Source organism: Pygocentrus nattereri, chromosome 28 (assembly GCF_015220715.1).
Source record: "Pygocentrus nattereri isolate fPygNat1 chromosome 28, fPygNat1.pri, whole genome shotgun sequence".
Taxonomy (NCBI): Eukaryota; Metazoa; Chordata; class Actinopteri; order Characiformes; family Serrasalmidae; genus Pygocentrus; species Pygocentrus nattereri.
This window is the reverse complement of record NC_051238.1, coordinates 11,912,094-11,937,960: the sequence shown is the minus strand read 5'-3', so window position 1 is coordinate 11,937,960 and position 25,867 is coordinate 11,912,094. Positions and strand designations below refer to the sequence as shown.

Sequence of the window (25,867 nt, the reverse complement as noted above, 5' to 3'; positions counted from 1 at the left end):
TTTCTTGCTTTTAAATTTTTTTCACTTGTGTAAGTGCTTCTGTCAGACCTCATTTCATTTAGTTGCCTTATTGTTTAAAGGTATTGAATTGATCAAAATTGCAGTGGCGATCATAACCCACACTGATGCATGTGGATCCACATGTGCACAGCTACGTACCTGTTGGCAGATCTCAAAAAATCCCAGTGATTTTCAGTCATACCTCACATATCCCACTCTTTGGAATCCCCTCTGATGTCTATTCCCAAGCCAGAAGGGGCCACCACATTTTTATGGGGTGTGAAATTGACATTGATGGACTGCACATCATCTGGAATTCACTGCATAAAGTTCAACTTTTTGAAGTTGCAGTCAGTTGAATCCCTCTCCAAGTGTCACTCTGAATATTTTAATACAACATAATTTGATGGCTTTCTTTCCTTGTCCATTTACACTGAAATAAGTAGACTGGGCCACAGTTATGTTCATAAACCCTGAGTTGCTGTTTTTCATCTGAGGATCCATAAGAGGGCACCCTGTTAGCACAAATATTTTCTAGCAGTTTCCTTGGAGAGATCTTCAGCACTCCTCAAGAGGGCGCCAGTGTTTTGTATAGGCAAGAACTGCCAGCACTGTGCTTGATCTTTTTGGGTGGCTGCTCTTATATTGTCATTCTTCTGTTGTATTGTGTTTTATAAGCCTGAAAAGGAAGATTTATAGGTGGGACATGTTTTATATGGACATGCATTGAGTATGTTATCTGCAGAGTGTAAATCTCTGACCTCATAACAGTACTTTGACTATGATTATTTAAGAAATGATTCACTGGATCATAAAATCTCTTTAAAAAATCTTAAATTTAATCAAATAAACATTTAATTATAATGGCACAATTCCTAATTATTTTATTACAGTAGTGTAGGCAATAAAAACGAGGTTTTACAGTAGCTTATACTTTATTAAATTTTAATACATGTGATCATGATCAATTATAACATTTCAAATTCAATGCAGGTGAATCAGTGCATCATAATGCATTGATGCATTTTACCAATTAGTGGTACCCAGGGGCATTTCACACTTTAGGCCACCATAAATTTAGAGACTGTGACCCGAGTGGCCTTGGAGATCTTTTAACAAACCTGTTTGGTTAGGGATACTTTAATTCTGACTAAAGCAATGGTCAATATCTCTGGTGACTGTAGTGGTCCCTTCTGCTGAGCTGGTCTGCCTGTTAAATAAACAGGTGTTACACAAAGGGGCCATCAGTGCAGTAGTTAAACAGCTCTTAATGAAATTACCCTGATTGGATGACATCAGAGCGGACCAAATCAGCAGCGGGGACCACCATGGTGACCACAGTGGGAGTGTTCTTATTAATATAATGTTTTTAATAAATATGTCCCTTTTCAAAGCAACTTTGACAGTTTCGTGGTACTTGTGTGGTAATTGTAAATGCAGTGTATATACAATGTATGAATATTGTAGTGTCGCCATAGAATAAGACAAGGAAAGATGTGCACTTTAAAGGTGAATGCTCTTTTATTGAACAGAAAGAAACCTCCACTCAGTGTTAGCTGACGCGGCCAGAAAGCAGGCAGTTGACCTCTAACCATACAACTCTAACACTGATACTACTACCCCACAACCCAACACATCAAAGCACGAGCAAGACACCAGAAGCTTGTTAAGCCAAAAACAACCTTGTGTGACTGCTTTGCATGGACATGCCTCCTGAACTCCCACAGCAATGCAGGCCAGTGGCGGGATGCCAAAATATGTTTCTATTATTCTGGCCCCAGTTGCTTGATTTTGCCCAGATGATTCGTTGGCTTGGTGGCCCAAGTTGCCAGTGTGAACTTATATATATGTCTACTCCTGCCAGCATAACAGTATTCACAGTCTGTCATTTGTAGTGTATGTTTTTCTCTTATCCTGCTTCTGTGTATTGATGTTATGTGTCTATTGTCCCGAGCTTGGCAGCATGTTTGTATTTAGAGAACTGGGGTTTTTGGTGGTGTGCTGTGTGAAGCTTCCCAGCTATGACTCAGAGCAACTGTGCTGGCACCAGAATGTACAGAGTTCTCCATGATCAGCTGGAAGGCAGTTAGTCATGCAGCGTAAAACTCCAGCCAAGCAGCCAACCTGCCCAAGCGCCCTTAGAGACACAGGCAATGCGTGCCTGTTCCCTTCTGTTCTGCACTCTGTGAATGCGTGTGCATCATGTATTTCTGTGTCTGCATGCCCATGCCTCCGTTCGTTGGACCAAGGACTGCCTCCTGCAGATTTGTGTCTTTTCATTCCTCTGGTGTATTTGCATCTCAGCGTCAGTTTTTACCACACACAGACATGCTCACACACTTGTCTCTCCCCGTCCATGTTGCCAAGGGTAACAGGAGTGAAACACAGGGAGACATCACATGGGGAGAAGGATGGGTGGGGGGTGGAGGGATGGTAACACACAATGCAGTGTTCTAATCATCACAGTTCAATGCAGCAGAATGCACACGCTTCGGAAAAGGCCATAACGAAACAGAATTAGATTGGTTAAGATTAGAAACATTCAAGCATGTGCGCTTTTTAGGTGTCTGAATCACATTGCCCTCAGATGAATTGAAATGGCCTTGCATGGCTCAGGTAATCTGCACGAGCGAGAGAGCAGCTGAGGTGGCAGATGTGTTGCGGAGGCGCTTTTGCTGTGTAAGAATGAGGCTTTTTCGGGGCTCCATTAGCAGCAGAGTGATTGACGGCTCACGGCCGGCAACAGCAGGCACTGTGCCCTGTGTCCTTCAACTGATGAACCAGAGAAAGCCTCAAGACAGGGCACGGTGAGGCCAGTCAAAAGCAGTGCAAACCACACACACATAGAGTCATGACCTAGGTTTCCTAGAAGAACTATAACATAACATAACAGGGTGGCATAACACTGCTACAAAGGCCTTTGAGATGTGCAGCCTTAGTCAATTCAAGGCATTTTAAAGCAGACTTAGACAAGTATTTGAATTTGCAACTTACAAACTGAAAGAATTTGTGTCCAGAATAATTGAAACATGTTTATTGTATATGCACTGTATATAAACAAACATGTGTTAGCACCAAACAGTCAGATGTTGGTTTTTGATATGAGTTCTGATCATTATAATGGTCAAACCTGACATGAAGTGATCACCGCTTTCCACTATATAATCTGTTAGATCAAATATTTTTATCATTCAGTCCCAATGACTCACCTCCATCTTCAGCAGGTTTGATCAGTCTGCCTTAAGACTTTGTTACTGGGATTATTAAAGATCTTTATGCTGTAAATGCTATATGTCCTCATATTGGAAGCAGCTGCTGTGCTTTTTGATATTATCTTTCCTAAACAAGTGACTCCCGGTAAAGAACGACGTGGTGTCTGTTTGGAAAGTGATGATATTCCTGACAGAACGTCACATCCCTCTTAAATCATATTCCGGCCACATGGATTCTTTCCTCCACTTTGAACTGATTAGTTTTTTTCAGAGTCATCATTTTATATATATATATATATATATATATATATATATATATATATATATATATATATATATACATATTTGCACCTAACGATGCAGTAGCAACCTACCAGTCGTAACAGTAGCAGCCAAGCAAAATAAAGTTTTAGGCTCTCCCATTGGTAACAAATTATGGAGAACATTTTGGTTTTAGAAAAAATTGGACAGACAAAACCCTGAACCCAGAATGTTAGTGGTAATTGAGGTCCTCTGGAGGTCGTCTGGTAATACCACAAACATATCAGCACACCTGAAAAGGTCACATGGGATTGAAGCCGGTGGCTCTAATTTCATCATATTATAGAATGAAAGCTTTCTCCAGAGAACTCAAGTTGTGGTTCTGGTCCGTAACTTGGTTTTACTGAACAGCTCAGAAACAGTAATCAAACACAAAGGGAAACTCAGGCTTGCACTCAGCTCTCACAGCTAGCTGACTAGGCTACTTCGTTTACAGCTAGGCTCACACTGTTTGCCTCAGCAGGCAGCCCTGCCCACCAAAATATGAGTACTTACAAGGAAAGGCTAAATAACTGCTACTGCTATCTAAACTGAACTAAGTCAGGTGTGAGTTATCTTTGATGCCACGGTATCATTTCATATCAACTGTAGACCCCAGTATCAAACTGAATCACATCATGTCGCAGCAAATTTTGAGGCATGGAAAAATCATCAGGTCATTGGTTAAAAGAATCAATATAGATCGCATTGTAAAGAAACTAGTGATTTACACCCCTACACTAGATATTGAAGTGTTTTGTGCAATCTGTACTTGTCCCACCTAAGATGGCTTTTAGTGCTTTTTTTGAATGGACCACCCTATTGTCCCATTGTTTTTATCAGATTGTGACATTTATGTATGTGGTCTCTATACACCAGGCCACATAGGGGTTGAGGAAATTAATGCGGGTGAGTTGAGAGGAGGTCAGCAAGCCGTCATGATGCTGGTTCCTCTTGAGTGTAATGGGCCTTTTTCTCATGGCAAAAGCTCAGATAACTAACACAGCCCACACAGCAGAACGCATGGAGTCAGCGCTGCTGGTGACCCCATTATTGACTAAAAGCAATGTTGCTTTTGAGGTCCAATTATTTTTTTTATGTGCACTTTTTGAGAAAAGGTCTCCATGCTTGAAAAAGCAACTGGAGGTGGAGAAAGAGGAAGAGAGCAAATGGGTGGACAACATCGCAAGAAACACAATGCTGTTTTTACCATAAGTGTTCTAGTGTTTCTATTCTTGCCTTTTTTTGTTTCAGGGCCAAGCTACAATATTACAGTAGTTAGACAGAGGTTATGAATGTGGAAAATGTATGAAAAAATATGTTATGAGCTTCATGTGGCCACAGTCATCAGAAAGACTATATCAGAATATCTTGTCAATAGCAAGTCTGCTGTTTTTTCAAAAATCGTTACAGTGGATGTTTTACTTATAATGTTTAATTGGTCCCTTTCATTCAGTACACTAATTTGTAAGACCTATTATGTAATGAAAGTGTTATCTCATTGAGCCTGTAGGATATAAGTAGTTTTGTGCTCTGAGTAGATCATTACATGCCTTATTAATTGCAATTCAAAGTGATTAGTACATATTAATAGATTGTCGTGTTGCAAGCTGCACAATTGCCTGTGCTTTGTCAGACCGTTGAGCACCTGTAATTTGTCATAGCACTCACAGAACACTCTGCAGCCATGGTTCTCAGCTCCGGTCCTTGAGGCCAACTGTGCTGCATTGTCTCTGTACTAAAACACCTGATTCAGCTCATGAAGGGCTTGGTAATTAGCTGATAAGTTGAATCAGGTGTGTTAGAGTAATGAAAACACTAACCTATACAAAATGGTCACCAGGAGTGGAGTTAGGAATGCCTCATATACTGGAACTCATGAAATTGATTAATGCCATCATAGCACTCAGAACAAATGGTCATGTATCATGTAGGCATATGAATTGTTCAGCAAAAGGAACGATTGTTTAGTCTGCAGTGAACACATTTGTTTAGCCTAAGTAAGCTGTGCAGCACTTCCATGGAATAATGATGCTTATCATCTTTAGGACTTATTCTAGAGTCCATCCAGGCATATTTTCATGGATCAGCTATGGGCTATATGAATCCTGATCCTGTGTCTCTTTTTTGCTCTCTGTTTATGCCACTGTCGTTTTTTGCCCTCTGTTTATGTCACTGCAGCTTTGAAGCACATTTTCAGAAGATAACACAGTTTACATGTCTGCAGTGTACCATTATTTTAAAGAATAATAAAACTTGTAATATCTGCAGTGCCAGTATTTTGACCATGTGTAAGCCACTGTGAACGAGTGACTGTTACACTTGTAGTCTAATTCCACTTTACCACAAGCGGCATGCCTGCCAAGCCTGTCCCTATGGGCTGTCCTGTGGCATTCTAGCCACTAAAAAGTTGTACCACTTTTGGCTGCAAACTGACATTAGCAGAAACAGTGCATTCAAAATTGCAAGAAAGGAGTGGGCTGTTGCGCACATTACAGCAATGTGAAATCATAATGTGTTCATAATATTATAAAATGCTCATTTCAGTAGTCAGAAAAAAATCAGTTTAGAGTCTACAGTTGATTTTACAGTAGAATTGTAAAGTAACCAAATCATCAGGGAGGTACAGTATTGAACACAGTATAAAATGGCCTGCAGGTGCCATCTGTACATCGCTTCAGCTACAATTACCATAATTAACAGTGATAATTACTATTGCCTATATCTCTAATCTCTCGATCTGCAGATCGCAGTATTGTTATGTTGGTTTAGCAGAATATGGTTCAAGTTTTTTTATCTTAGCAAATCAGAAATTAAGCAGACAGTCTAGACATTTCTAAATATCTTCTCTCCTTTTGTTCCTGCAATTAGGGGTGTAAAAGATTAGCCATATTCATGGACAGGGTGTCAAGGCATAGCCAAGGTCAGGAGGGCATTATGTGTCTGCTATTTGCAGATGGTGTTGTTCTTTTAGCTGGATCACATGGATGCCTCCAGTGCTCACTGGAGCAGTTTGCAGCTGAGTGTGAAGCGGTTTGTATGCGGATCAGCACCTCCAAGTCTGAGTCCGTGGTCCTAGCCCAGAAAAGGATGGCATGCCCACTACAGGTAAGCGAAAAGGACTTGACCCAGGTGGAGGAGTTTAAGTATCTTGTTAACGAGTGATGGGAAGAGGGATCGTGATATCGGCCAGAGGATGGGACAGGTGGCAGCAGTAAGGCGGTCACTGCACCGGACTGTAGTGGACCCTCACCTATGGTCATGAGTTGTGGGTGAAAGAATGAGATCACTACTATAAGCAGCAGAAATGAGCCTCTTCTCATGGGTGGCGGACTACACTACTTGATACGGTGAGGAACTCGGTCATTCGGGAGGAGCTCGGAGTACAACCGTTACTTCTCTGCATTGAGAGGAGCTAGCTAAGGTGGTTTGGCCATCTGATGCCGTATGGATGCCTCCCAGTGAGGGTGTACCAGGCACGGCCTACCAGGACAAGACCCCAGGGTCGTCCTAGGACCCGCTGGAGGGATTATATCTCCAAGTTGGCTGGGAGCAGCTTGGGGTGCCCAGGAATGAGCTGGAGGAAGTTGTGGGGGACAGGGTCGTGTCTGGGATTCTCTGGGATTCCCAACTGCTACTGGCACCCTATCCGGACTAAGTGGTTAATGATGATGATGATGATGAAGATTAGCCATTAAAGATGCAATTTGTAAGATTTTAAGTTTAAACCATTCCAAAAATCACATAACTTATTAACAAACCTATTAACTTATTAACTTATTAAATGTGAAAAATAATAATTTTTGACGTTATGTCCAAGACATTTGTGTGTCATGTTGCAGCGATGTCTACTGAATTCAGCATGCTAACCAGCTGACTCTGGTCTTTCCTGTTTCTTAATACCACTTTGTACGACAGTGAGTCACTAGTTTTGAGTCTGCAATATGTCCAACATGAGAGGTTGAAGAAGTAGCACTGCCCTGAGGGCGTATTCTAACCTCTTGTCATTGTTAAAGGTACCACCCCTGGTTAAATCATTTAAAGACAGGAGGCCAATAAAAGGAGCAGTAAACACAACAATGGCTGAAGCTCTTGGCAGTCAACCGTTATTACCTCCGTTGTCTGCTTGAGAAACGAGCAACCATGTTTGGCAGCAAAGAGAAGAAGTGACATAAATCAAAGCAAAACAAGATTTAACATTGGCATTGCTTCCCACAACTGCAGACAACTCTTGGGAAGTAAAGGGCTGAAGCTTGATGATGAACTTGCAGCTAGACTAGTAAGGAGGAGAAGTAAAGAGGGAGGAGAAGGGACTGTACATTTTCTCGTTGCTTACGATAGGGGTGGACACCACAACTTTCTGGTGATATGGTGACCCTGTTTGTATGGAATGTGGAGAATGAATTCAACAGGTTGACTCATCTCACATGTTGCTCCCTTAACCAAAAAAATAAATAATTGTTCGACCAGTGCTACGAGTGAAAAAACATAAATTTTATTTAATTTCCAGTAAACTTATTTAAATAATGAAGTTTATCATTTAAACTGAGGAATGATGTTCGGTTGTGCACTTGAGGGCACAATAGATAATTAGTTCTGCTAGGCAGGCCTGCAAAAAAAAAAAAGGTGCACAGGTAAAAATGTCGGCTCTTGGTGCCGCTGTTCAAGAGGACAGTGGCACAGTGATGTACCATTCACAGCAAGCAAACATCAAGAAGCAATAAAACAGACAACTATTTCATCCATGTTTTCTGAGATCGTGTGATGCATGGCAGGGTAAGGAAATTGTACTGGGGTGTGCAAAAATATGGAGAATATGGCACTTGGTGGTTGGCGATGGCTTTTGAGAGTTACTGAGGTACACTGAGCCAAAGCTAAGTCTGGTCATTGTAATAATAATGTGAGGTAAATAAAACTTTCCACAGTGTCATTGAGTGCATGTACATGTGCTCATTAATCCAATCTTAATCAGATTTCTACAGCTATTCGATTTTCATGTAAACACCATCTATCCATCCATCCGTACTCTGATCTACATATCCGATTAAGAAATCAGATAAAAAAGGTGGATTTTAGCTCAGTAATCAGATTTCTCGGTGCATGTAAACTCATACATTATCCATTTCAACAATTTTCCCCCTTTTTTAGTTTTGTCTGTCAACCAGGTTCTTGTATATAGGGTATGTTTGAAATGGTTTTGGGCTCTATACTTTCTATGTGGTCCAAGATAATTTGATGGTTCCTGTCCTTGATTTTAGGCTTGCTGGTTAACAATTAATCATAGACTAATGAAAGTCGTCTATCAGCCAAAAGAATTTGCCCAAATTTGCTTCCCTGTATGCAACTGTTAAGACTTGACCCCCTTACTACCACACTAAAATTGGTGTATTGAGGTTATGTAGATCTACACAGTCATGTATCTTTTGAGTAATTATACTGCCAAGTGAAATCTGATCAGACAGGGAGGTATTTTAGGATCAGATATAAATGAGCCTGCAGACCATCCCCTTAATAATGTGTTTGTTGTTTTCTAGCCCCTACCTGCTCTATAGATAGATCTTCTTGTCTGCTTTAGTCATTCTCCGGGAGATCCAGGATTAATTTAACTTTTTTTTCCACAAACCGTATGGGTCAAAGTTTGTTTAATAAACCGTTCAGCTTATTAGAGCAGCTGCCAAGAAATCTAGGAAGAAGTCCGCTTATCTTTTCGGTGAGAGATACACACATACACGGATGCACAGACACATACCTCCACATGCTGCGCACACCCACATTCAGACATACGACAGTTCCTCACGAGTCTTTATCAGAGCGTCAGCTTGCAGTCAGCGCACAGCATGGAGCTGCAGACAGCTCTGTCTCCCCTCCCTCTTTCTCTGCCTATCTCTCCTCCCTCTCTTTTGCTCTCTCTCTCTTAGTATCTCTCTCACTCTCCCTTTCTCTCACCCTTCATTCTCTGTCTCATTCTCTTGCTTTCTCTCTCTCCCCTCCCTCTCTCTCTCTCACTCTCTCCCTCCCTCCCTCCACATCTCACCCTCCCTCCTCTCAGCAACGCTCCACACTGCTCTGCAGCCATCCTGACAGGAGCGCACTAAATCCGCCGCCGGCTCACTGTCCACTCTGGCTCTTTCTGTACTCCGTTCCGCACTCTTTTTTCCATCAAGTGGCTTAGCTGAGGTGGCAGAGGAGACAAGCCGAGGTGCCCTGTGCCCCCCTCCCCCCGTCGGCCCGGGCTGCTGGGGGCCGGAGCGGATTTCAGCAGCCGCAGTGAGGGAGCTGGAGAGGGGCGAGGATGGCCCAGCAAGCTACCGTGGGCCACCAGGACACGCTGGCCGTGCCGCCCATGCCCAAGCATGTAGGGCTCAACGAGGACCTCGTGAAGATCCTGCGGGAGAACCTGCTGCAGCAGGAGCGGCCCCGTGGGCACCGCCGCTCACCCGCCTCCATCTCACCCCGCCTGTCACCCCGCAACTCTCCCCGCCTTCTCCGCCGCATGCTGCTCAACAACAACATCCACAAGCAGAGGCGCTTCACCGTGGCGCACACATGGTAGGAGCCAGAGGGCCGCACACACTCTCGCATACTGGCACTGTTGTAAGTGACTTTATAGAAGAAGACCAACGGTTTCTTTAACCCTTTACCAATTATGAACTTGCATTCTTCTCTCTCATAACTTCATAAATCTCAGTCATTTTGCATTGTTTTCCTGTTACCAGCCGATAAACGCTAGAATGTCGATATCCTTGAAGTTTAAGGAGTTAACATCTGTTAATGTAAACCCAGTCAATCCATTCATTGTTACATAGTGTAAAAGGCAGCAAAAAAGGATAAACATAACAAGGAGTTACAAGATTTTCTTTAAAAAAATTACTCACACACCACTTTAGTGCCTACTGTCTACAGGAATCTGTGTATTGAGTGTATTCCAATGTATTTATTAGTTACCCCTTTTATTCGCTCAGAAGGAAGTTCCTTCAAAATGGGGGATCCTGGTGATGTCTTAAAGGGGCGTGTTTGTGCTCATTAGGATTTGCAATATGTGTCCTTGGCTGTTGCAATCATGCTTCATGCCAGAAAAGAGTTTCTTGAGGCAAGATAAGCTGTCACATCGCAGTACGTTTGTTGTCCTTCACTAAATTGACTTAGTAACCTTGTCAACACCATATCTGTTGCATGCCAGTCCCTGCATTATTTAAAGTGCTATCAGGGGAAGGAAAACTGTCTGTATCTATGTGTTTGTAGAGCAGCACATTATTCTGAGAGGTAGCGAGCCAATTTGAATGCGCATTTCCTCTTTTGATATCGCCACCCTTTTCAGAACACCTGGCCGACTTGTTCCTGCTGCTGTATAAATCACACTGATATAAACGCTCCTGCCAAGCCCTTCCCTGAGGGCTGCCCTGTGGGCCTTCCTTAGCGCTTGCAAGGAAAAGAATTCCTTTTAGCCCTCCCTTGCCTTCATCCCTCTCTACTCTTCATCCCTCCATTGTCTCTTTCCGCGAGCTCTGCTGAGGGAGGTGATGGAACTAATTGGGGTTTTTTTTGTGGAATTTCTACTTCTGGGTGGATTTCTCATCATGCTATATGATGTTCTCTGCAGCCTCATTCTGAAAGCAGCCACATTTAAGCAAGAAACTGTCAATTTCACCTTCACTTTTGAACATATTACCATCTTGTTTCACTGAAAGGATGTATTATCAATATCACTACTGTAAAAAAGGTTTTTCTGTGCTGTAACCATGCATTAGGTTGCTCGTCATAATCATCATGGTGTGGCCTATAAAATAGCCCAACACACTTTATAAAACCTCTTAGCCCTTCTGAGGCTAGTACAGCTTATTATCCAGTGTGCATCTCCTTGCAGTGTGGAGGGATGTAATCAAAGAGCCACAGCTTGAGCTCATTATGGACGTGGAGGTTAGTGTTGTTGCTTCTGCTCCTGTTGCTATGTACTTTGTGGCGTCATGCAGATGTGTCCATGCAAAGGGAGCATGCATCATCTACATAGCTATGAGTGTTTGCAGACATGCTATAATACATGCTAAGACTTTCTAATCTGGTGATTATAGTATTAATGTCTTTAGCATTTGTTCCCCCTATTGGGAATTCTTTCCTCTATTAACATATACTTCTCTGCCATTGAATGGCATCTTTATTTTTGGTTAGTTTTGCCAGTTCCCATTATGCACATGCAAAAATGTCAATGTTGATACATAGGAACAAACCCTGCTGTTTGGTGAAATAAGCTTATTAATCCTCACACAATTTCTAGTAACTCAGAGGGTCCAAAAATGACTGCTGCGATTGGGAGCTAATAAGTGGCCACTGCAGACAAAGAGAGTAGATCCTGATGGTATTTATTTACCTGGCTGAGGATTTAGATGGTAGTTTTTACCAGGGAAGATCCATGCTATTTCGCCTCTGCTCGGCAAAATGGCACCATCAATCAAATGAAATAGAGCCTGGGGTCTGGCCTGCCAGTGGGGGAAGATCTCAAAGATGGTGCTTAATAGAAATGAAAAGCTCTCATGTGGATGTCATTTTGCAAGGGGCAGATGGTATCGGCCCAGATAAAATATTGTTTACCTGTTTATGACATGAGGAAAGCAATTTTTTTTTAAAGTTTATTGCTGGTGTAGACACCAGTGAATATTCTGGTGTAATTCGTTGTCTACGTTTGCCATTCCATTGCACAATAGAGTCTGTACTGTATGGATTCTGAGTTGTTTGTTTAAAGTAATTTGCTCTTGATTAGATTTAGATTACATAAGGCTCTTGCGCAGTCATTTGTTGGAATAATCCTTCACCTGAATTTATCCATAACACTAACAGTCTGCCTTTTTATTTTGACAAGAGGATACCAGACGTGTAGCAGACATGGTATATGAGAGATTCTTACTTGGACTCAGATGTCCATTAAATTTTAAAAAGTTTCACACAAGGGTGAGATGTGAAAATTAATCGTGAAACAAGCTGGTGGAGTCAGATGCCCATTAGATGTTTCCACTGTAGTGCTAAATAGAATTAAAATGACTCTGTGTAGCGCTGCATGCAAGCTGTTCTATTTCTCTGTCGATCTCTCTCTATCTCTCTATCCATCTCTCTCGCGCTCTCTCCCACACACACACTCACACATCCAGAGTCACGATTCTATTCTTCCTGACTGTCCACATGCTCTCAGCTGCAGAGAGGGAAAGTGTCAGAGATTTACCAAAGGCTTGTGATGGAGGTGAGGAAGGGGAGAGAGCATGCTCAGCTGAAGCCTGAGGTTATGTGTGCATGAAGCAGGTGAGGAGGAAGAAGTGGTAACCCTGCTTCAGCCTATTATCTCACACTCAAATGATGATTCTACATCAGCCTCAGCTGTGAACCATCCAACTAGAAAACCCTAACTACACCAGCGAATAGTTTAACTAACTCTGGTAGAAGTCTAGAATTATTGTTGCTTTGCTATTCACATTCAAGTGTTGTGTTAATATCGGTATCTGCTGGAGCTTAAATACAGTATCAATATCAGCAATAGGGGATACCATAGGCCATAGGTGATACTATGGAGCAATTTCTGACATACATGTGCGCTATTGAATGATGCTTGCGTGTGCACCAGTAGATGGCCCGTAATGGAAGCAAGAATCATGTTGGCGTTGTGAGTTTATGGCCCAATCCCATTTCTTATTTTTGAGCATGCCTACTTTCTCTAACACTTTGTTTGTAGTGTGGATCTGACAAACGTCTGTAACCCTAACGCTTTGTCCTATCCCTCTTTCCCAACAAGAATTGGGACACCCAACCCCTAGGCGTGAATGGACAACCTGGAGGGGTAGGGCTAAGTGGTACAGCAAGGAGTAAAAAGGGAGTGGGAATTTGAGACAAACAGTAGTAAAATGCTTATTGCAAAATCTGCTACACAAGTATTTTATGGGGTGGAATGACCAGCAAGGAGTAGATTTATCTAAATGGACTAAAAAGGACTAGTCCAAAAAGGACTAAATTTAACTAAGCATTTAAAGATAAACAATACAATACAGTGAATTTTTGTAGCTCTGAAATAAATCAAATGTGAAGTTATCCAACTAGTAAATGCTATGCCTTTAAGTTTAGAATGTTTTTTTTGTGACACAGTCCACAGTCCATTGTATTTCCAAAATAAAATATGTATGAAAATGGAATGAATATCAAGATTTATAGGCACCTATTAATTCAGTAGGTTAGATAAAGTTAGAGTCACTATCAGTTAGGCATTAAAAATGTATTATGATAATTACCAAACACAGTTTATATGTTAAAGATAAGTTGGAGTCATAAAGATGCATTGTAAAAGTATTTGCATAGCAGTATTCATGTGCAAAATTTATAATAAAATACGCATTAAAAATAAAAACAAATGACTGTCCACATAGTTCATCTGTTTGCAGTTATGACAGGAGTTGAGAAGAGTTGTGAAGCTGCTTCTACATAAAATACAGCAACATTCTACTATATATTCAAGTGCTGCATGAGGCTCTCTATATATAACAACTTAATGTAGAAACTTTTACTGTATTTGTAGCCTCTGTCTATCAACAGAGTAACAAAAATGCTAATTTCTGCTAGCTGGAATGTGACATTTTCCATTATATGTTAGCATGAAGCTAACAGCAGTGGAGTTGTTCTTTCCAAACTGGGTTCAATACTACACGCCAGCTTATGTTTTGTATGCTTCCATCCCTTTTACTTCATACACACAAAATATATGACTGCAAACTTGCATGTATTCATGAGACTGGCCATGTTTTCCTTCTCCATGCTGTGTAAAAATGCAAGTTTTCACTTTTTTGAGGGAGAAAAAGTCTGTCTGCTCCTCCTTCTGGCATACTGTGGCTGCGTTTGTTGTGATTTGAGCTCCACTTGGAAGACAGACTGTATCGTGTGACCATACTGCGACAGTGTAGGTGGAGCTTGTGAAACCAGAGTTGCTCTGCTTCTATAAAAATTATCTGGAAAAACTGCAACTTGTTTGTCTAAATTACAGCGGCATTGTTTCAAAGTGTCCATGATAGCCTCGCTCAGCAGGTTTAACACTGCAGTGGACCAAACTGCCCAATACTAACATGCCTAGTGTCAGTACTCTATCAGCAGAGACTTGAGGATCAGGTACCCGGAAGGGAAGTGTTATAGGTGCATCCTTAATTTATATGCATAATTATTACATAATGAGATAATTACATAGTTATATAATGAATTACAGCTGTGTTTGATTTACATTGTGTTTCAAAAGGTTTGAGTCAAACCAGCTTTTTTTCCATTTCTTTGGAAAAAGACAAAACATGGCAAAAAAGTGAAGAATGTTTATTTAAACAAACAAACCATGCTCACTATGATAACAGTGACTTCCCTAAATTAAACCAATAAAATGTTTACTTTTCTGCTTACAAACTCAAAAATGGTGTCTATTTAAATTGTGTGGAAAATATATAGTGCATTTAGAAATTGCAGTTTTTTTTTTCAAATGAGGTATAAATAAGCAGATTGTAAGAAGATTCTGTAGTGTTTCTGCTGTGGAGCTGAATGTCATACAGGCGTGATTTTTCAGTGCTGTACCTCGGTGTGCTGACTTTTCCATGCTTGATTTCAAACATTGATCTTCTCCCTTTATCTGGTTTAAAGGAGTGTATATATATATATATATATATATATATATATATATATATATCACATTTCAGGAGTTTGAAAGAACTGAGTAAGAGCTGCCTCTGTTGACTTTGTGCGGGAGATCTATGGAGGAGAGTTCAGCATCGATGAAGCGTGTGAGTGTGTTGGACTGTGTAGGAAAGTTGAGAAGGTGCCCGAGGGCCCGTGGAGATGCTGCGCGTGGGAGGAGATGGACTTCAGCAGCAGAGCTGCCCGGGCTGAAGCCTCCAGGGGACTGGAGCATGCGATGACATGCGCACACGTACCCTAAACGGATGAGAAAGGAAGCGAAAGAGCCTGGCTCAGAGCGCACCATCATCACGCTGCTCGCTGCCAAACTCCCTGTGGTAGAGCGCTAGTGCACTGGTTTAGCTACAATAACAGGAAGCAATAACCTTGATCAAAGTGATTGTTTTTTGTCCGGCAGAGGATTTGATGCCGCTGTCAGTTGGAGACAGCAGAAGGTCATCTTTATGAAAGGTCTCCTATTTCTCTGTAGACTGAGTTGACGTCAACAGAGTAAGAGGGGATTTTTTTTTTTTTTATTTATTAGGCTGTTGGTTCACCTTAGGCAAAGCAAGACAGAACAAGATGGAATAATGTCCATAAAGTCAAAGGCCTGAAAATGACTCTGAGCTCAACTTGAGTACTTATGTTGTGCACTAGCCTTTTAGTGCACGTAGAACACATTTTGCTGGCTATGTCACGGAATCAGAGACGTCAGAGGCCGCCTAATGGTAAAATTTTCAAAATTGCCCAAATCTGCAAATTAGTTGTAAAAATGTAATGTTAACATTATTTATTTATTTTTATTTTTTATTTTCATGAGAGGTACCATGCAATATTTGTCAAACATTAGGTTTCGATACTGAAGTAATTAAAGATGAATTCCAAAATTGTTTCTTTTAGAATGATTTGGTGTGATGTGTGATTCTCAAGGAATTTACCCAATCCAAGTTGTTCACAGTGGTGGTGATAGGATCCAAATGTCTGGAGAGGTGGAGGTTTGCACTGGAGAGGAGAGGAATGAAGGTCAGCAGAGACAAGACGGAATACATGTGTGTGAATGAGAGGGAGGCAGGTGGAAAGGTAAAGATGCAAGGAGTAGAGGTCGTAAAGGTGGATGACTTCAAATATCTTGGGTCAACCATCCAGAGCAATGGACAGTGTAGAAAAGAGGTGAAGAAGAGGGTGCAGGCAGGATGGAGTGGGTGGAGACGGAGGTCAGGGCTGATGTGTGACAGAAGGATAGCAGCAAGAGTGAAAGGGAAGGTTTACAAGACCGTAGTGCGTCCTGCTATGATGTATGGTTTGGAGACTGTGGCTCTGTCTAAAAGACAGGAGGCTGAGCTGGAGGTGGCAGAGATGAAGATGCTGAGATTTTTGTTGGGAGTGACAAGGATGGATAAGATTAGAAATGAGCAGATCAGAGGGACACTGAAGGTGGAGCAGTTTGGAGATAAAGCCAGAGAGGCCAGGTTGAGATGGTTTGGACATGTGTTGAGGAGGAATAATGGATATATTGGTCAAAGAATGTTGGAGATGGAGCTGCCAGGTAGAAGGAGAAGAGGTAGACCTCAGAGAAGGTTTATGGATGTAGTGAAGGTGGACATGGCGATGGTTGGTGTAAAAGTAGAGGAGGCAGTGGATAGGGCAAGATGGAGGCAGAAGAAGAAGTTAGTACATTATAGAAGTACGTTATATGACGTCTTTTATTTTTACCATACATACAGAGTGTAAAGATACATGCAAGGTGTCGAAAGGTAAAAACGTCTTTTTTATTATTTGCCACAATTTTATCTTGATCAACATGATACCCAGAAGAGGTTTAGTGGTCATATAAATAGTAAATAAAATGGCTATATTTATGTTGTGGACCATGATCATGACCCCTGGTGTTCGTTACCACCACTATTGATAAATCTGAGTTGAAAAGCTTCCCTGCATTGACTGATTTCACATCATACCTCTCATCATACCGTACTAAGACTTTCTTACATTGCAATGATCAAATTAGGGAGACATTTTTAATACCCCCCCTCAATATAGAGCATAGTTCCCATATTGAATCACACGGTTACCAATTAAGACTGTATGGATAGTTTGTTCAGGTGTTGGAAACTAAAGAGCAGTGATGTCTTTTAAGGGGCAGACAAACAAACTTTTACACTCTTTGTTAGTGTATTTGTTGAGCTCTTGATTAGAGTGTCACGTTGGTGACTGATATCATCTGCTTAATGTCACATCAAACATTTCCACATGAAAGGCAAATGGATTTCCATAGTTGTGCCATCTCTGTCACCACCTAATACAGTTGAAACATTACCTTTGCTCGTTATATCAAGCAGGTCTCTTCTAATTGCAGTGATTCCTTAATTCACTGAAATTATTGGCTGTGCTAATCGTTTTACACATCTACAGTGTGTATTCCATATTTATTAAGAGCAATTTTGCAAATTACTTTACTACCTCACCCCCAACACACTCACCCCTCTATGTAATTTTCTCAGTAATGAACAGTAAATGAAGTCAGGATTCATACAGATGAAACTAAATTAAAACCAGTCACTCCTGAATTGTTAATCAACTGAAGGAATTCTCTATCAGTGATGGTAATTTAGAGTAAAATTCTGACTAAAAGCATTCTGACATGAATGAGTGTCACTCTGATTACAGCAGTACAGGCTGTTCTCAGCATTGCATTATGATAATGACTCCATGAGGCCGTCCCTTATGTCATTAGTATCGTTAGAACCCCATGTATTTTCATGAATATAGTATATATTTAAGCTTACTAAGGTTCTCTCTCTCTCTCTCTCTCTCTCTCTCTCTATATATATATATATATATATATATATATATATATATATATAATATATATAATTCACAGCCACCACAGAGACTTGTTAATATCATCAATTACATCATGAGCACAATTTAATGAGGCACTGATTGGTCAAACCAGGAGTTGCTTTTTCCTTGAGGGGAGGTTTGGAAATGCTTAAACACACACTAACATCCTTAAAATCACATTTTATATATATATAATCATTATTCATTTTCTGCAAATTTATTTATTCAAATATTAAAACTTTTCTCAGCAAATAAACACATATTACTATATGATTGAATTGAATAATAGATCTACTGAGTTATATTTGTCACCATCGTTTTTGCCACCTATTAAGCTAATTGTGTTTGTGTACGTGTTGATGTTTTCACTATAAGGCAAGCTGTTCTACAGGTTACTGAAATAAACCTGAGAATGACGAGGATTGAAAACATTCACCCTGGGGTGAGCTGCTGGTTCTGGGGGAAAAAATGCATGAAACCTATATGGCTTTGCTTTCTTCAGTTTGTTTTATGCTAGAAGCTCAAGAGCAGGAGAGAGTTGCCATGACAGCAAAAGTGGCACACATCTGTTTTCTAAGATCTGATGCAGTTTTATGGGATCTGTTCCTAAAACGCTACACTTTAATCAGTAAATGCACATTCCATATTCATACGGTACTAAGCAAAAGTCAAGAGACCCTCCTTCATTTTTTAAATTTCTAGTCAGATCAGGGGTTAATCACAATTTGCTCATTTTTCAGCATGAGAAAAAAGCAGAACACATTTTGTTTACCAGAAAATTACACAGAAGCCTCAACAACTAAATATAATGTCATAATAAGATAAGATAAGATGTGTTTATTGTGACTGCACAGTGTACAATGAAATTGAGCATTTAATATATGCAATATTAAATGTGTTCTCCATTTGTTGCATCTTTGGATGCTCGTAATCCAAGTAATCCCAAACACATTGAGTGATGGTGAGGTCTGGACTCTTGGTGGCCAGTCCTTAGTTTTGAGAATACCAGCAGCTTCTTTGTTAGATGTTCAAATTTGCTTCAGTTTTGTCTATTTGTTTTTATCACTAGTGGTTGTTGGTGGCTACACATCATTTCAGGCTTGTAGTGTTGATTTGTCTTCTTACAGTAGAAGGATGGGCAGAAACACTTTTGGATTTTTCAGAGCTGAAGCAAGAGTGGAACTTGAGCCTCTCCTGTCTCTAAAAGATGAAAGCTTTAAGTGTTCTTCTGATTTCATTTTGACTAGAAATTAAATACATGAAAGAGTGGTCTCTGACTTTTGCACAGTACTGTACATGGCAAAACGCTTGTCAGGAGACATGAAAATATGAATTACTTTAGACCAGGGCTGTATTTGTCATCCTTCTCACATCAAAGATAGCAGTCTGGGGTCAGTTTTTTTGTGTAATAGTGAATGTGAGTGTTTAAAGAGATCCAGCTGATGTTAGATCAGGCCTCTCACTCTGAACTGCTTGATGAATGTAGGTCCATAGCCACAACATGAAAAGGAGCAATGGTGCAATGAAAGTGAGCAGGAAGAGGAAAGGGTGCTGGGAGCCCAGATGCTCTTCTGCTCTTTCAAGGTGCTTTTAGAAGAGTGATTAAGCAGAGCACTAATGAGGCGAGATGCCCCTCCTCTGTCCAGCACCTTTGTTCTCTCCATTCATTGCACAACTGAAAAGCTCAGGCTTTGATAGAGACCAACCTAGGCTTTGTTCTTGTGCCACGGGAGCCTCTCCTGATTTATCCGCGCATACAGGGAGCTGTTGAAAATTAAGGAATAATTTTGTTTGAGATGGAAATTACGTTCAAAGCAGTCTTGGAGTTTTTGGTCCTTAACACAGTGGACTCCAGCTGGAGATGGTCTACCTCTGGGCTTGCTCCAATTAGTTTTAACAAAGAATCTTAACCATAATTGGCAACAATTATTGGAGAAAGTACAAGATGTTCTCAAACTGGTTGCTACTGGTAACTACAGCATTCAGCAGCAGGAGTCAAGAGGAGAGATGTTTTATTTTTTTCCTCTGTTGGTGGATTCAGACTCATTCCTGACGTTATTTTGAAACACCAAATGATTTCTAGTCTTTTGCAATAAATTAGAAGCTTCAGTTCAGAAGGTGAGACACGTCACTTCAGTGATCTGAACTGTTTCAGCATAGATGATGTGATTCATTGTACAAATGCGGTCCTCATTCTATCCACTATTCCAGTGCTGGAGTGGCACAGTTTGGACCAGTTTAGGTTACAATGTGTAACGGAACTGAACCAACCAGATGCTTGCGATAAACATGAAAAAATTGTTTTATTGTTGGGGGCTTTGGCAAATCTCTGTGTCGGTGAACAGGCAGTGGTCAATCCAGACATGTCAAAAAACAAAGAAGGATAAACATGACAAAAATCAGGCAACCAGATCCAAAGGGCAAAGACAAAAGACAAAATCAAAAAATCCAAAAACGGGTCAGACAAACACAAAAGGGCAATCAGAAAAATGCTCAGTAGCTCTTACAAGATCAAGCAATACCTCACAAGGAAACTTGTCTAAAAGCCCTGGCATTAAATTAACTCTAACTGATCATATGATAAAACAAACAAGTGAAACAGATTCGTATTCAGGTGAGTGCAAATGATGTTCAGAGCACTATGGAGGGTCAGCAAGCAAGTGATCTTCCAAAGGATTCTGGGAGATGCAGTTCATGGACACATCAGAGCTGGAAGGGTGCCAGACATAATGCTATTATTTTAGTGTAATGGGTGAGCATTGTAATAGCAAAAGTCAGGGGTAACGTCCATAATCTCCATGTGTTTAACTATTTAACAGGTATTGTTTCTTTCAAATAGGCTCAAGTAATGCCACATAAATGTGATTACATTTTCACCCATATAAACCAGATCAGTGACTTTCAATCGTGATTCAGAGCTTAGTCAAAATTTCCCTTTTTATTGTCCTGTAACCCATAAATTACAATGTTACTCACAGCAGGTTACAGACCTGGTAACTCACTACAACTGTGAACTAAACAATGTGTATGAAAGTGAAATTAACTTAAGTGCACAGCTAAAAGGGGGCATGGTTCAAAAATAGTGAGTAAAAAGCTCAAGTCACATGCCCCACTATCATTAGTCTGTGTTAAGGTATGTGTGAGACTAACACCTTCTTCTCTAGCATACCCTTTTATACAGAATGAGATGAGATAATAAGGGCAAAACACTAAGCTTGAGTTTGCCATATGCTGCACATTATGCATATCACTCTCACTAATCACGCATGTATGCCTGCCTGTCACGATTGGCACCTCCCAGTCCTGTCCATGTGCTTTTTGTTTACTTTTTCATCCACGTGCTTCTTTGTTTTGATTCTTAGTCCAGCCCCTTGTTTTGTGACTCCGCCTGATTGTTGCCACCTGTTTTCCGCCTGTCCCTCGTTGTCCCTTGTTTTTTATAAGCCCCATGTTTGCCCTGGTCTGTGTTGGTCTTTTTTTACTTTGCTAGCCTTTGTTTGCTTCGTATGCTTGTTAGATTTGCTTGGTGTGTTAAGCCGTTGTGTATTTGTCAGTGTTTCTTTTGTCATGTCTGAACCCCAATCTCTCCGTGTTGGCTTTTTGAACCTGGACTGTCATGACCACGACCCTGGATTTGCCCTCAATAAAAGTCACTTATCTCCGCGTATGCGTCCGCCTCCTCGCTCCCCACCGCTAAGCTGCCTTGTATAAAAGTAATCTGATAAATGTAGATAGTATTCTGTAGACAACCACATCTAGAAATTGGGTTTCAATTCAACTTAATATTAACATATCTACTTGTAGCTATTTCAATGAGGCTCTTTTGCACACCTGTGTAGTGGCATTTGCTAATTATAATTACTGAATTTATCAAAAAATAATTGATTAAGTAAATATTGATTGTTCTATATTTGTTACATTGTAATAAGAACAGCATCATATTAATTCTTAGCCACTAATGGATCTTTGTGAATTTTTTTTTTTAATAACAAAGAAAAAAAATGGATCTGCCCATCCATAATGCAGGAGTACCCAATTTTTTTGTGGTGGGATAACATTTTTAAAAGACAAAAATAAAATACAAAAAAGCAGATAAATAGGCTTCAAATCAAGGTAAAAAAATCTATAAAATTGTTTTCTGTTACAATACTTCAAAAAATACAGAATATAATATTATATAGATAGAATAACAATTATGTTTACTCATTGAGTGAGAGAACCCAAATCAAACATCAGCTTTGGACATCCCTGCTCTGATGTATTCAGAGGGCCTTTTGTCTTAGCTTAATTTAAGCTTGCATTAAAAGAAAACTACAAATGTATCCCCTATCCTTTTGCAGTCTGTAATGGGCTATTTTGTGTCAACATATGCAACAAGTGCTGTGTGGCATGTCTGGTGCTGTTGGCTGCCAGTGGTCAGACGTTGCAGTGTGATGGGGCAGCCAAGCTAGAAGAAGCTGGTAGGATTAGAGCAGATGGACTGTGTCTAGCACCAGGTAGTGATCAGGGTGGAAAAAGCCCTCACTGTGCAACAGATGAGACCGAAGCCGGCTGTTCTCTACATGCTGTGTTTTAAATTATCCCCAAGTGTCCCCTGCCCTCCACCCTTATTGTGCAGTGGATGACATCTTTTGGCATATCTGATCTTATGGCATGCAATGTTGATGCTATCAGCAAGGTCCTCAGGGGCATGTTCAACAGGCTTCTGAACATCTAGCCTAGAATTCACAGCTACAGCATTTTCTTTGGTTATTATGATGTGTGCTTGTCTTGTGTGCCTGGAACTTGAAACATTTATTTGAAGGCGATGATTCACTGCATAGATTTTGGAACGTTATAGTGAGTTCTAATCAGTTATAATAATATTCTATGCATCCTTTTTTATGTGGCCAAAATAAAGCTCAGCTTATTTGTAATGCCAGGGAGCGAGGAGGTGGATGCATGTGTTGAGATAAGCGACTTTTATTATGGGCAAATCCAGGGTCGTGGTCGAGCCAGTCCAGGATCCAAAAATCTATACCGAGCTTAGGGTGGACAGACATAACTAAGAATACCAATATCCAAAATTGAACAGAACAAGCCAAACAAACATAAACAACAAACAACAGCCAAACATCAAACATCTAACGACAAACAAAGACCTGCAAACACACAGGGGAAAACACAGGGCTTAAATACATGAGGGCTAACAAGACACAGGTGGAAACACAGGTGGGAACAATCGGGCGGAGTAACCAAACAAGGGGCCAGACTGGGATCAGAACAAAAGGCACATGGACTAGACCAAATGCACATGGACCGGACTGGGAGGGGCCAATCGTGACATTGTTTGTTTGTTGTGGTTTGGGTTTTTTTTTGTACATTTTACACTACTCTTGGTACTTGGAACTTTAGCTGGCTTCAGTGCAACCTACAGAGCAGCCAAGCTAAAGTGACTGGATATTACTCTACAGCAGCTAACCCTAAACCTGGAAACTACGCAGAGAAAGTTCTGATCCCGGTCTGTGGTTGTTATGGCTGATCAATAAAAGGTAACAAATAATACTAGATGATGTGTAATGTATTTTATATAATATAATTTAATCATCACAATTTTCCCTAGCCTCTTAAACTTCCTGGAACCCCCAGTGGTTCCAAAATGCACATCATATTTTTCATAACTTTCATATTTCATAAGCTACATTCAAAAAGTGGGTGTCATATGACAGCTGTAACCGCCTTCTTTCCAGTCAAATAGATGGGTAATGTAAGTTTAATAACAAAAGAAGCTGAACTCATAATTTTTTTCTACTGAAAGTCGACCCATTTTTACACAAAATCTAGCTATTAACTGTAAACAGATGGCATCTCTTCAGTCATATACTCTGTACAAATTATTTTTCTAAAGTTATACAAACAGCATCTAAAATGTTTGGCTTTCAGCAGTAAATTGTAAGCATACAGCAATATGTGTGATCATAAAACACATTTTCTGTTAATTTGAGGGGAGCTTTTACAAAAAAATAAATAAAATAAAAATGAGCATTTATTTCATGCAGTTACTGAATGACTTGCCTTACGATTTGGATGTGTAAATTCAGATGGAAAAGCCAAAAATATACCCTGGAGAATAAGAGACTAGAAAATGATTGTGATAATTATTTTTAGATATCACCCACCAAACTACTCCATCCTCAACTACCAGCTACTACAATTAGCTGTAAACTATCTACTGGTATCTACTGGAAGTCAGGCAGTAGGAATAAAATCCTGCCGACAATTTGTGTTTTCTGGACCTGAACGTACTGGTCCTCTGGACCTCTGTAGGGCTGGGCAATGTGATGATAATTTGTCGTATATAAGCATATATGTTGGTTATAAGGCCTATAACTGGGTTTTTGATAGTAGAGGAGAGGTTTTGGGGTGTTTGATAGTAGAGGAGAGGTTTTGTGTTTAATGTAACTGGGAAAAAAACTACTTGTCAGAGACACACTGTTTTGAATATAAGTCATCACTTCCTGTATTGTCATCAGAATATCCAAATTCATCCAACATCACATTTTATGTCCATAATACGCCACCCTAGTGTTGAACAGTAGTTTAAATGAAATGTATTCAGATTACATTGGAAGCTGGCAGACCAACTTTTGGAAAAACATGACTAAATAGCTTTTTCATAGTTGTCCACATTACGGTACAATGGTGGACGAAGTACACAAATCATGTACTTCAGTTAAAGTAAAATATTACTCCAGTAAAAGTAGAAGTTTCCTCCCTTTAGACCTCCACATGAGTAAAAGTACAAAAGTATTTAACTTCAAATGTACTTAAGAATCAAAAGTAAAAGTACTAAAAGATTAATTATGACTTAATTATGTCCTATTAGCATTTGCTTCATTAACTGAAAATACTCTAGTGTTACTTTTGGTAAACCAGTCTTTAAATAGAATGTGATTAATAGGTCTGATGTCTATTAAAAACACTGAAGGCAAAATTTCCATTAGGTAGAACCAGGTGGCAAACAAGCAAAGTTTCAGCTTAAGATTTATTTGTAACTTAGTTACAAGTTTAAGTTTAATAAAAACTTGCTTTAAAGTTCACAACTGAGTTTTCCTTTACTATACTGCATCTGTAGATCTCTGATCATAAACATAAACTAGCAAAAACAAATTTATAAAAATATATATTTCATTCTATAAAATGAAATAGTTTTTGTATAAATTAAGAAAAAAGACACATCAGTCACGACTGCATATGTGTACATATTTCTATATTGTGGTCTATTTACACAAAGTTAGGTTAGTTCATCATTTATGTTGAACAGACTCTCCCACAATTTTAGGCTGCTCCACTGATGTTGAACCGTGTGCTTGCATTGGGTCGGTATGACCAACAGGTCAAAACAAGCTCAAAACAAAGTGACCGCTGTGCCCTGATTGGTGTTGTTGCTTTGCACTTCTTTCGTTTTGACATTATGTTTTTATACACACACAAACCAAAAGGAATGATAGATTTCTTAAAATGTTGTGGAGTAAAAAGTCAGATATCTGACTTTGAAATGCAGTGGAGTAAAAGTAAAAAGTCACCCAAAATGGAAATACTTAAGTAAAGTACAAGCTACATGAACAGTTACTTAAGTACAGTAATGAATTACATCTACTTCATTACTGTCCACCACTGTTACTGTATAGTCAGATTAATGTCATTTTGGTCATCGTTATTAGTCTGGAGGAGTTGTGAGGAGGGATTTTTGGCTGTGAGAGCATGTTGAGAGGAGAAATGTGATTATGTAGGCTTTGGAGGTCATGCTTTCTTTAATCACCTCTTCATCTGACGAGAGATGACAGGCCAGC

General features: G+C 40.1%; 1 protein-coding gene across 3 annotated transcripts in view; it reads left to right on the top strand.

The window, feature by feature from the left end:
- The window catches only part of pde4d (phosphodiesterase 4D, cAMP-specific), a 171,485-nt gene that overhangs the window by 55,819 nt on the left and 89,799 nt on the right, over positions 1–25,867 (top strand). The window contains exon 1 of one of the 3 annotated variants that reach the window (XM_017723367.2): positions 9,532–10,061. The exons of 1 other annotated variant lie outside the window; for it this stretch is intronic. In XM_017723367.2, the coding sequence (XP_017578856.1) occupies positions 9,805–10,061 (257 nt within the window). In that variant the 5' untranslated portion in view covers positions 9,532–9,804. Of the gene's footprint in view, positions 1–9,531; positions 10,062–10,090; positions 10,107–25,867 lie in introns of those variants that run through there. One more of the 3 variants, XM_037535718.1, reaches the window with a different exon arrangement.